The following is an 11,767-nucleotide window of genomic DNA, read 5'->3' as shown; positions in this document are numbered from 1 at the left end:
ACACTGCCCTCCAAAATAGTCTCTCTATTTTTGATGAAATAACATTAGAGGAATTATTACAGCGTGTAAGTGGGATAAAACAAACAACATGTTTACTTGACCCACTTCCTGGGAAACTTATCAAGGAACTGTTTGTATTATTAGGTCCATCAGTGTTAAATATTATAAACTTATCACTTTCCTCCGGCACTGTTCCCCTAGCATTCAAAAAAGCGGTTATTCATCCTCTGCTCAAAAGACCTAACCTCGATCCTGACCTCATGGTAAACTACCGACCGCTCTCCCACCTTCCGTTTATTTCTAAAATTCTCGAAAAAATTGTTGCACAGCAGCTAAATGAACACTTAGTGACTAACAATCTCTGTGAACCTTTTCAATCCGGTTTCAGGGCAAATCACTCTACGGAGACAGCCCTCGCAAAAATGACTAATGATCTATTGCTAACGATGGATTCTGATGCGTCATCTATGTTGCTGCTTCTTGATCTTAGCGCCGCTTTCGATACCGTCGATCATAATATTTTATTAGAGCGTATCAAAACACGTATTGGTATGTCAGACTTAGCCTTGTCTTGGTTTAACTCTTATCTTACTGACAGGATGCAGTGCGTCTCCCATAACAATGTGACCTCGGACTATGTCAAAGTAACGTGCGGAGTTCCCCAGGGTTCGGTTCTTGGCCCTGCACTCTTTAGTATTTACATGCTGCCGCTGGGTGACATCATACGCAAGTACGGTGTTAGCTTTCACTGTTATGCTGATGACACTCAACTCTACATGCCCCTAAAGCTGACCAACACGCCGGATTGTAGTCAGCTGGAGGCGTGTCTTAATTAAATTAAACAATGGATGTCCGCTAACTTTTTGCAACTCAACGCTAAGAAAACGGAAATGCTGATTATCGGTCCTGCTAGACACCAACATCTATTTAATAATACCACCTTAACATTTGACAACCAAACAATTAAACAAGGAGACTCGGTAAAGAATCTGGGTATTATCTTCGACCCAACTCTCTCGTTTGAGTCACACATTAAGAGTGTTACTAAAACGGCCTTCTTTCATCTCCGTAATATCGCTAAAATTCGTTCCATCTTGTCCACTAGCGACGCTGAGATCATTATTCATGCGTTCGTTACGTCTCGTCTCGATTACTGTAACGTTTTATTTTCGGGCCTCCCTATGTCTAGCATTAAAAGATTACAGTTGGTACAAAATGCGGCTGCAAGGCTTCTGACAAAAACAAGAAAGTTTGATCATATTACGCCTATACTGGCTCACTTGCACTGGCTTCCTGTGCACTTAAGATGCGACTTTAAGGTTTTACTACTTACGTATAAAATACTACACGGTTTAGCTCCAGCCTATCTCGCCGATTGTATTGTACCATATGTCCCGACAAGAAATCTGCGTTCAAAGAACTCCGGCTTATTAGTGATTCCCAGAGCCAAAAAAAAGTCTGCGGGCTATAGAGCGTTTTCTATTCGGGCTCCAGTACTCTGGAATGCCCTCCCGGTAACAGTTAGAGATGCTACCTCAGTAGAAGCATTTAAGTCCCATCTTAAAACTCATTTGTATAATCTAGCCTTTAAATAGACCCCCCCCTTTTTTAGACCAGTTGATCTGCCGTTTCTTTTCTTCTCTCCTCTTCTCCCCTGTCCCTTGCGAGGGGGAGTTGCATAGGTCCGGTGGCCATGGATGAAGTACTGGCTGTCCAGAGTCGGGACCCCGGGTGGACCACTAGCCTGTGCATCGGTTGGGGACATCTCTGCGCTGCTGACCCGTCTCCGCTCGGGATGGTTTCCTGTTGGCCCCGCTGTGGACTGGACTCCCGCTGATGTGTTGGATCCACTGTGGACTGGACTTTCACAATGTTATGTCAGACCCACTCGACATCCGTTGCTTTCGGTCTCCCCTAGAGGGGGGGGGGGGGGGGGGGTTACCCACATATGCGGTCCTCTCCAAGGTTTCTCATAGTCATTCACCGACGTCCCACTGGGGTGAGTTTTTCCTTGCCCGTATGTGGGCTCTGTACCGAGGATGTCGTTGTGGCTTGTACAGCCCTTTGAGACACTTGTGATTTAGGGCTATATAAATAAACATTGATTGATATCACACACACAACTTAACATGCTGCAGGTCTGCTTGTATCGCACATGATATCACACACAAGTAAACACGCTGCAGGACTGCCTGTATCGCACATGATATCACACACACAAGTAAACACGCTGCAGGACTGCCTGTATCGCACATGATATCACACACACAAGTAAACACGCTGCAGGACTGCTTGTATCGCACATGATATCACACACACACAAGTAAACACGCTGCAGGACTGCCTGTATCGCACATGATATGAAAGGGATTTTAATGTCAGCAGATAAAAGGACACAACAAGAATGAGTGTTGTAAAAAAAGATATTTGGCTGGAAGTCCAGCAGAAGTGAAGTCAATATCTGTATTTTGTAGAGTAATCCTTGGGTGACACCACCAGACCTCGTCCTTTCCTGGCTCCTCGGTACACCGTCTCAACAATGTCTATCATCTCCTGCTTGTCCTCCATGGTCCAGTTGATCTTGTTGTTGTTGCCGGTGCCTAAGTCGATCATGATGTGCTTGTTCCTGGGGACAAACATTGGGATGACATTCTTGTCTTCTTTCTATGCCCTCCTGCCCCTGCACCAAATCATCCCATCAAGCCCAATAGAAATAAGGCAAGAAGAGAAGTAAACATGTAGAGCAGATATCATCATGAGTAGCTGCACAGGACAAAGATATCATCATGAGTAGCTGCACAGGACAAAGATATCATCATGAGTAGCTGCACAGGACAAAGATATCATCATGAGTAGCTGCACAGGACAAAAGTACCTGAAGAAGAACATGACAGTGCAAGGGTCGTACAACTCGTACATCTTGTTGAAGTCTGGCACTTCCGTGATGTCCACCAGGTAGATGACTGCAAAGTTCTTCACCTGCCAGGTGACACAGGAAGTAGCAAAACAAGGTCTTAGAGATGGAAGTATACACCGCCGTAAAACTGAAACAAGGTCTTAGAGATGGAAGTATACACCGCCGTAAAACTGAAACCAGGTCTTAGAGATGGAAGTATACACCGCCGTAAAACTGAAACAAGGTCTTAGAGATGGAAGTATACACCGCCGTAAAACTGAAACAAGGTCTTAGAGATGGAAGTATACACCGCCATAAAACTGAAACAAGGTCTTAGAGATGGAAGTATACACCGCCGTAAAACTGAAACAAGGTCTTAGAGATGGAAGTATACACCGCCGTAAAACTGAAAGGATGTCTTAGAGATGGAAGCATACACCGCCATAAAACTGAAACAAGGTCTTAGAGATGGAAGTATACACCGCCGTAAAACTGAAACAAGGTCTTAGAGATGGAAGTATACACCGCCGTAAAACTGAAAGGATGTCTTAGAGATGGAAGCATACACCGCCATAAAACTGAAACAAGGTCTTAGAGATGGAAGTATACACCGCCGTAAAACTGAAATGATGTCTTAGAGATGGAAGTATACACCGCCGTAAAACTGAAACAAGGTCTTAGAGATGGAAGTATACACCGCCGTAAAACTGAAACAAGGTCTTAGAGATGGAAGTATACACCGCCGTAAAACTGAAATGATGTCTTAGAGATGGAAGTATACACCACCGTAAAACTGAAACAAGGTCTTAGAGATGGAAGTATACACCGCCGTAAAACTGAAACAAGGTCTTAGAGATGGAAGTATACACCGGCGTAAAACTGAAACAAGGTCTTAGAGATGGAAGTATACACCGCCATAAAACTGAAACAAGGTCTTAGAGATGGAAGTATACACCGCCGTAAAACTGAAATGATGTCTTAGAGATGGAAGTATACACCGCCGTAAAACTGAAATGATGTCTTAGAGATGGAAGTATACACCGCCATAAAACTGAAACAAGGTCTTAGAGATGGAAGTATACACCGCCGTAAAACTGAAATGATGTCTTAGAGATGGAAGTATACACCGCCGTAAAACTGAAACAAGGTCTTAGAGATGGAAGTATACACCGCCGTAAAACTGAAACAAGGTCTTACAGATGGAAGTATACACCGCCGTAAAACTGAAATGATGTCTTAGAGATGGAAGTATACACCGCCGTAAAACTGAAACAAGGTCTTAGAGATGGAAGTATACACCGCCGTAAAACTGAAACAAGGTCTTAGAGATGGAAGTATACACCGCAATAAAACTGAAACAAGGTCTTAGAGATGGAAGTATACACCGCCATAAAACTGAAATGATGTCTTAGAGATGGAAGTATACACCGCCGTAAAACTGAAACAAGGTCTTAGAGATGGAAGTATACACCGCCGTAAAACTGAAACAAGGTCTTAGAGATGGAAGTATACACCGCCATAAAACTGAAACAAGGTCTTAGAGATGGAAGTATACACCGCCGTAAAACTGAAACAAGGTCTTAGAGATGGAAGTATACACCGCCGTAAAACTGAAACAAGGTCTTAGAGATGGAAGTATACACCGCCATAAAACTGAAACAAGGTCTTAGAGATGGAAGTATACACCGCCGTAAAACTGAAACAAGGTCTTAGAGATGGAAGTATACACCGCCGTAAAACTGAAATGATGTCTTAGAGATGGAAGTATACACCGCCGTAAAACTGAAACAAGGTCTTAGAGATGGAAGTATACACCGCCGTAAAACTGAAACAAGGTCTTAGAGATGGAAGTATACACCGCCATAAAACTGAAACAAGGTCTTAGAGATGGAAGTATACACCGCCATAAAACTGAAACAAGGTCTTAGAGATGGAAGTATACACCGCCGTAAAACTGAAATGATGTCTTAGAGATGGAAGTATACACCGCCGTAAAACTGAAACAAGGTCTTAGAGATGGAAGTATACACCGCCATAAAACTGAAACAAGGTCTTAGAGATGGAAGTATACACCGCCGTAAAACTGAAATGATGTCTTAGAGATGGAAGTATACACCGCCGTAAAACTGAAACAAGGTCTTAGAGATGGAAGTATACACCGCCGTAAAACTGAAACAAGGTCTTACAGATGGAAGTATACACCGCCGTAAAACTGAAATGATGTCTTAGAGATGGAAGTATACACCGCCGTAAAACTGAAACAAGGTCTTAGAGATGGAAGTATACACCGCCGTAAAACTGAAACAAGGTCTTAGAGATGGAAGTATACACCGCCATAAAACTGAAACAAGGTCTTAGAGATGGAAGTATACACCGCCATAAAACTGAAATGATGTCTTAGAGATGGAAGTATACACCGCCGTAAAACTGAAACAAGGTCTTAGAGATGGAAGTATACACCGCCGTAAAACTGAAACAGGGTCTTAGAGATGGAAGTATACACCGCCATAAAACTGAAACAAGGTCTTAGAGATGGAAGTATACACCGCCGTAAAACTGAAACAAGGTCTTAGAGATGGAAGTATACACCGCCGCAAAACTGAAACAAGGTCTTAGAGATGGAAGTATACACCGCCATAAAACTGAAACAAGGTCTTAGAGATGGAAGTATACACCGCCGTAAAACTGAAACAAGGTCTTAGAGATGGAAGTATACACCGCCGTAAAACTGAAATGATGTCTTAGAGATGGAAGTATACACCGCCGTAAAACTGAAACAAGGTCTTAGAGATGGAAGTATACACCGCCGTAAAACTGAAACAAGGTCTTAGAGATGGAAGTATACACCGCCGTAAAACTGAAATGAAAATGCTGTTTAAAAACTGTGATTGATGATAAAAGTCACAGACCGGTGAGACTGCTCATCTACTGGCTCGCTTAAATGCTGACATGAAAACAAGAGACATGAACGTCTTTCTCCATGAAGAAAGTCAACCTGTAGAAGCACATTACTGTTTGAGCAAGCACCTTGTTATGCCCTCAGGTGACAAACATGTCATCTAGTCATCATATTCAGGACAGCTCGGGATCTAGTCATCATATTCAGGACAGCTCGGGATCTAGTCATCATATTCAGGACAGGTCGGGATCTAGTCATCATATTCAGGACAGGTCGGGATCTAGTCATCATATTCAGGACAGGTCGGGATCTAGTCATCATATTCAGGACAGGTCGGGATCTAGTCATCATACTCAGGACAGGTCGGGATCTAGTCATCATATTCAGGACAGGTCGGGATCTAGTCATCATATTCAGGACAGGTCGGGATCTAGTCATCATATTCAGGACAGGTCGGGATTCAGGACAGGTCGGGATCTAGTCATCATATTCAGGACAGGTCGGGATCTAGTCATCATATTCAGGACAGGTCGGGATCTAGTCATCATATTCAGGACAGGTCGGGATCTAGTCATCATATTCAGGACAGGTCGGGATCTAGTCATCATATTCAGGACAGGTCGGGATCTAGTCATCATACTCAGGACAGGTCGGGATCTAGTCATCATATTCAGGACAGGTCGGGATCTAGTCATCATATTCAGGACAGGTCGGGATCTAGTCATCATATTCAGGACAGGTCGGGATTCAGGACAGGTCGGGATCTAGTCATCATATTCAGGACAGGTCGGGATCTAGTCATCATATTCAGGACAGGTCGGGATCTAGTCATCATATTCAGGACAGGTCGGGATCTAGTCATCATATTCAGGACAGGTCGGGATCTAGTCATCATATTCAGGACAGGTCGGGATCTAGTCATCATATTCAGGACAGGTCGGGATCTAGTCATCATATTCAGGACAGGTCGGGATCTAGTCATCATACTCAGGACAGGTCGGGATCTAGTCATCATATTCAGGACAGGTCGGGATCTAGTCATCATCACATGACTGTGGATTGTAGGCTGCTAATAAAGCAGCTAATCACGTGACTGTGGATTGAAGGCTGCTAATAAAGCAGCTAATCACGTGACTGTGGATTGTAGGCTGCTAATAAAGCAGCTAATCACGTGACTGTGGCTTGCTAATCACGTGACTGTGGATTGTAGGCTGCTAATAAAGCAGCTAATCACGTGACTGTGGATTGCTAATCACGTGACTGTGGATTGTAGGCTGCTAATAAAGCAGCTAATCACGTGACTGTGGCTTGCTAATCACGTGACTGCTGACCTTCTCGGCGATGCTGTACAAGACCTCGTCCATCTTCATACACGTGGGGTCCCAGTCGTGTCCGAAGCGGATGACGAGCACTCGGTCTTCTTCGGAGAGGATGGCCTGGTCTACTTGCCAGCCATTGTGGAGATGTGGGAGCATGTACGACATCTTGTGTTGGACGGCGGCTTACACTCCTGAACACAACAACCCACTCCTGCTGTGACAATCTTATTGTAATCATTCGTAAAGTTATTGCAATCATTTGTAAAGTTATTGTAATCATTTGTAATGCCGCTAAATGTTATTGTAATCATTTGTAATGCCGCCATTATGACGGCAATTGTTAGGGCAATGATGTCATCGGGGACTGTAGTGTTTCCATAATGGCTGACAAACCCCAACACTTTTTATCCAACGACTCCTCAAAATCCGATCAAATGCGTCTCACTTACCCAAATAATGTTATTTTGTGCGTTGTTTGAGGGTACAAAGAAAAGGTTGTCGACGGTGGTCCGTCTTGCTTTTCGGCAGACTTGCTACTACGTCATCAGTATGCACCGGAAGTACACCAGTGACTTAAGCTGTTTTGATCAAATGCTTTGTTTGGAAATAAAATACAAATAGTTTACTTGCGACTAAATACAAATAGTTTACATGCGAGTATAAATACAAATAGTTTACATGCGAGTAAATACAAATAGTTTACATGCGAGTATAAATACAAATAGTTTACATGCGAGTAAATACAAATAGTTTACATGCGAGTAAATACAAATAGTTTACATGCGAGTATAAATACAAACAAATAGTTTACATGCGAGTAAATACAAATAGTTTACATGCGAGTATAAATACAAACAAATAGTTTACATGCGAGTATAAATACAAAAAACTAGTTTACATGCGAGTAAATACAAATAGTTTACATGCGAGTATAAATACAAACAAATAGTTTACTTGCGACTAAATACAAATAGTTTACATGAGTATAAATACAAATAGTTTACATGCGAGTATAAATACAAATAGTTTACATGCGAGTATAAATACAAACAAATAGTTTACATGCGAGTAAATACAAATAGTTTACATGCGAGTATAAATACAAACAAATAGTTTACATGCGACTAAATACAAATAGTTTACATGCGAGTATAAATACAAATAGTTTACATGCGAGTATAAATACAAATAGTTTACATGCGAGTATAAATACAAATAGTTTACATGCGAGTAAATGCAAACAAAGTTTACATGAGAGTAAATGCAAACAAATAGTTTACATGAGAGTATTGGTCACTTGTCACTATTCCAAATTGTTGCTTAGAATGTTGGCTAGGTGAAGAGAGAAAAACAAATCTCACGTTTATACAAACAAGATATATTTGTTACAATTGGAGCTTAAATGGGCGGCGCGTTTATAGTTGATTTAATCCTGTTTTTCTTATCACAAATATATCCCTATCAAATACAATAAGTAATCAAATATTAGCATGCACAATTTCCAGTATATACAACCTTGATATATAAATGACGTTTTCTTGTGCAGACACAATGACAAAACATTTATTGTTGTGCAATCCATCACAGTACAAATACAAAATGACACTGAACAAAGATCCAAAGGTTATAGGAAAGGTTCCAGTCTATGACATAGCAGCATATCATGGCACTCCTTTCAAGAGTGTACAAATCACTGTTAAGATATTTCTGAGCCTAGCTTTTAATTCCACTTCTACGCTACACAATTGCATCATGGATGTGGTTCAGAATAGCCAAATGATTACCAGTGTTGTGGCTAGCTCATGATAAGACAATTCGGTCTAGGACACATTTGTTTTTTAATAGTGGAAAAAGCTACAACTGCCATCGACACTAATCATCCCTTAAAGCTGATATAGACATTTTGTATTCTGTATGGCTGTATTTCACATTGTACAGCCGCCAGAACAGGCAACAGCAACCAGAAGTGTCTGCTGAAATGTCACATTACTCTGCCATAGAAATCACACCCTGTTTAGCAGACAGTTCCACGAGATCCAAGCTTTGGGGAAGGCTGGAGCCTGCAGAGCGGGCCCAAAGAACATTCACATAAACAGACTCCCCCAGAAGTTCTCCAGACAATCCATGACATGAAATCCTCCATCCGATAAATCCACCGATGTCCCACGAGGCCACGTGAATACTCTTCTAACACAATCATGTTTCACGATCCCTGATGAGTTCTTAAAACATAATTACTACAACACTGGAGCGTACAGTGTTAAGAGATAAAGTCTTACTACAACACTGGAGCGTACAGTGTTAAGAGATAAAGTCAGGTGCAGTCGATTGATTGCTGTACTCTTGCTAGTTGGAGGGATGTTCCGGACATGAGCGATTCACCTCAAACCACTCATCTATACATCTAGAAAAGAAAGGCAAAATGATTGCTTCCTGCAGTATGTGCCATCATTGTACTTTTCTACAAGTCAATAATACTTCTTTTGTACCCTTTATGGTAGATACACAGGCAGGGGAGCCTGGCAATGGTGTCTCCTTGCTCCAGCTCCTCTAAGCAGATGGCACATTCACCAGAATCTCTGGACAGGATGTCTTCTGAGGGGACAAAAAGCAACAGTATGTGAGTATCAAATGTTCAGTTCTGTTACTGAATCCTGCAGCAGTTATAGCCTCCCTGTATGTGCATTCATAAAGAAAAGGAAATAGCTTTTATTCTGAAATCCCTATCATATCCATATTCTTCCACTTATCCGAGGTCGGGTCGCGGAGGCAGCAACCTAAGTAGTCATTACCATATTAGTAGTAATGCAACCGTGCAGATTATACATCTGTGAGGCATGACTGTAAGCGCACGATGGAGTTCATGTATTTATACACAACATTATGTGCAGTGTTCACATGTATAAATAAGGGCAAGAGTCTTACTGTTGTAGGTAAGGCGCGATTTGCTGAAACACATGAGCAGATGCTTCTCTATTTCATCAGACGCCATGAACTTGGAGCAGACGGGACAATGGAAACCTGGAGCCGCAAAAGAGGAGGAAGATGAAGACCCAGATGTGCTGAAGGTACACAAACAGGCGTTACATTATCATGGGGCGTGTATACTGTAGTGCAGAGGTGGTGACTTTTTTTTTTCTCAATATATTTTTCATACTCCTTCGCAATTCTTCCACAAATGCAAATCTTTGAATACATATTAACATTGATCCAACACACTGTAGAGTAGTTTAGAAATGTAACTCACAGTACCTTGCAGTTTTAAAACACAAGCATGAATAAATAATATGAAAACTAACAATTAGCGCTGTAATTCCACCTAGCAATGTATTTGTATAGTATAGTATTGCACAATACAAGGTACCTTTAGGACCAGTTTCATTTAAAACTAGGGCTGGCCAATATGGCTGAAAACCGTATGACGATATAATTGATATTTTTTATGACCTATGGCAAATAAGACCAGGAGAAACATAGTTTAATTTTCAAATGTAACCTTCCTCTGATTATAATCCTATCCGCTATCAAGGCAGAAAGGCAAGGACATGCCAACACAAGCAGGAAAAACAATCAATGTAAGTAAAATTGTCAAATCACATTGAAGATGTGCTTATGCTCTTCAAATGAAGGTGCAAAAATAAGGAGTAAGAAATGCTTACAAAAGTGTAAGAAAATAGTGTGAAAATGTAAACATGAGCAGAAGTACTCTCTGCAGGTTTTGCGCCAGGAAGTTACAGCTGTGCTCTAAAGGGTGAGCGGCAAAGGTGGTGTGGTATTATTAGTCTTGGTGGGGACGAGCGCCTTGCACCATTTGCAGACCACATTGGTCTGACTTTGGTCCCTTTGGAAAAAAAATGCGACAGTGTCAAGGTAACTTTTCCTGTTTTATGCACAATTTCTTCGTCTTCACTCCATGCAAATAAGATGCACAACCAAACATGATAGTTGATACTGTTACCGGATTGGCTGTTAGCGTGTCCCTCCCACTTCCTGCATTGCTCCAGTCCTTTTGTTTATGAAACCAACCTTGCTTCGCAGCTTTCCGCTTTCTTCCGACAAAGAAAACACAATCGAACGTTTTATCGAACTCATTTTTTATCGACGTCAGTTATGTGTCTAGCGATGCGTTGCCCAGGCCTATTTAAAAAAAACGATTTTATACTATAAGAAAATACGGTTAGTCGCTTCATCTCGCCATCACGTGGGGCTCCCTGGTCCTGCAAAGCGTTAAAAGAATGAATTGAATGACAAAGTGTGGCACTGATGATGGCACACGGGGGCAGGAAAGGAATGGCTGACATGTCCACGAGGGCACTGAAGAAAAGAGGAAGACTTGCTGGCCATAAATAACCAAGACTTCCTTATGGCAGCTTATAAGGAAATGAAGACATACATGACTGTAAAGCTCTCTGTTATTAGGGTCTGTTATGTCTGCTTGTTGGACACAAGCCACCAGGAAGTGTGTGTGTGTGTGTGTGTGTGTGTGTGTGTGTGTGTGTGTGTGTGTGTGTGTGTGTGTGTGTGTGTGTGTGTGTGTGTGTGTGTGTGCCAATGTGTAACCAGCAGGCAGGCTCTTATCTGCTGACCTACATTGCACTCTCACTGGGAAAAAAAAAAGAAAAAAAAGCAGGCCGGTTTTGCAAGAGCGTTGAC

The 11,767-nt window shown here is 41.9% G+C and overlaps 2 protein-coding genes across 3 annotated transcripts in view; both read right to left on the bottom strand.

Moving 5' to 3' along the window:
- Positions 1-2,349: 2,349 nt before the first annotated feature.
- On the bottom strand, positions 2,350-7,720 carry LOC133645440 (thioredoxin-like protein 4A). 2 transcript variants are annotated; one of them, XM_062040273.1, is made up of 4 exons: positions 7,564-7,720; positions 7,127-7,305; positions 2,876-2,979; positions 2,350-2,626 (listed from the first exon to the last, which is right to left on the bottom strand). In XM_062040273.1, exons 2-4 carry the CDS (start codon positions 7,277-7,279, stop codon positions 2,455-2,457), a joined length of 429 nt encoding a protein of 142 aa, XP_061896257.1. In that variant the 5' UTR covers positions 7,280-7,305; positions 7,564-7,720; the 3' UTR covers positions 2,350-2,454. The 2 variants fall into 2 exon arrangements, with proteins under 2 accessions (XP_061896257.1, XP_061896258.1); XM_062040274.1 differs by having other exon boundaries at positions 2,918-2,979.
- Positions 7,721-8,661: 941 nt separating this feature from the next.
- LOC133645434 (E3 ubiquitin-protein ligase znrf2-like) overlaps positions 8,662-11,767 on the bottom strand; it is a 4,060-nt gene continuing 954 nt past the window's right edge. The window contains exons 2-4 of the mRNA XM_062040268.1: positions 10,040-10,135; positions 9,604-9,709; positions 8,662-9,518 (exon numbers count right to left, since the gene is read on the bottom strand). Of these exons, the coding sequence (XP_061896252.1) occupies positions 9,461-9,518; positions 9,604-9,709; positions 10,040-10,135 (260 nt within the window). The 3' untranslated portion in view covers positions 8,662-9,460. The remainder of the gene's footprint in view (positions 9,519-9,603; positions 9,710-10,039; positions 10,136-11,767) is intronic.

The sequence above is a fragment of the Entelurus aequoreus genome, unplaced genomic scaffold (genome assembly GCF_033978785.1).
Source record: "Entelurus aequoreus isolate RoL-2023_Sb unplaced genomic scaffold, RoL_Eaeq_v1.1 HiC_scaffold_81, whole genome shotgun sequence".
NCBI classification, from domain to species: domain Eukaryota; kingdom Metazoa; phylum Chordata; class Actinopteri; order Syngnathiformes; family Syngnathidae; genus Entelurus; species Entelurus aequoreus.
The sequence above is the reverse complement of the archived record's forward strand: the minus strand, read 5'-3'. Positions and strand labels throughout refer to the sequence as shown.

Bases quoted from the DNA above. Each gene is read 5' to 3' on its own strand.
- LOC133645440 (XM_062040273.1), bottom strand. From the start codon at position 7,279: ATGTCGTACATGCTCCCACATCTCCACAATGGCTGGCAAGTAGACCAG. The intron at 2,980-7,126 runs GTCAGCAGTCAC...GTCACCTGGCAG, and splicing joins TGTACAGCATCGCCGAGAAG to GTGAAGAACTTTGCAGTCAT. The intron at 2,627-2,875 runs GTACTTTTGTCC...GTTTGTCCCCAG, and splicing joins ACTGTCATGTTCTTCTTCAG to GAACAAGCACATCATGATCG.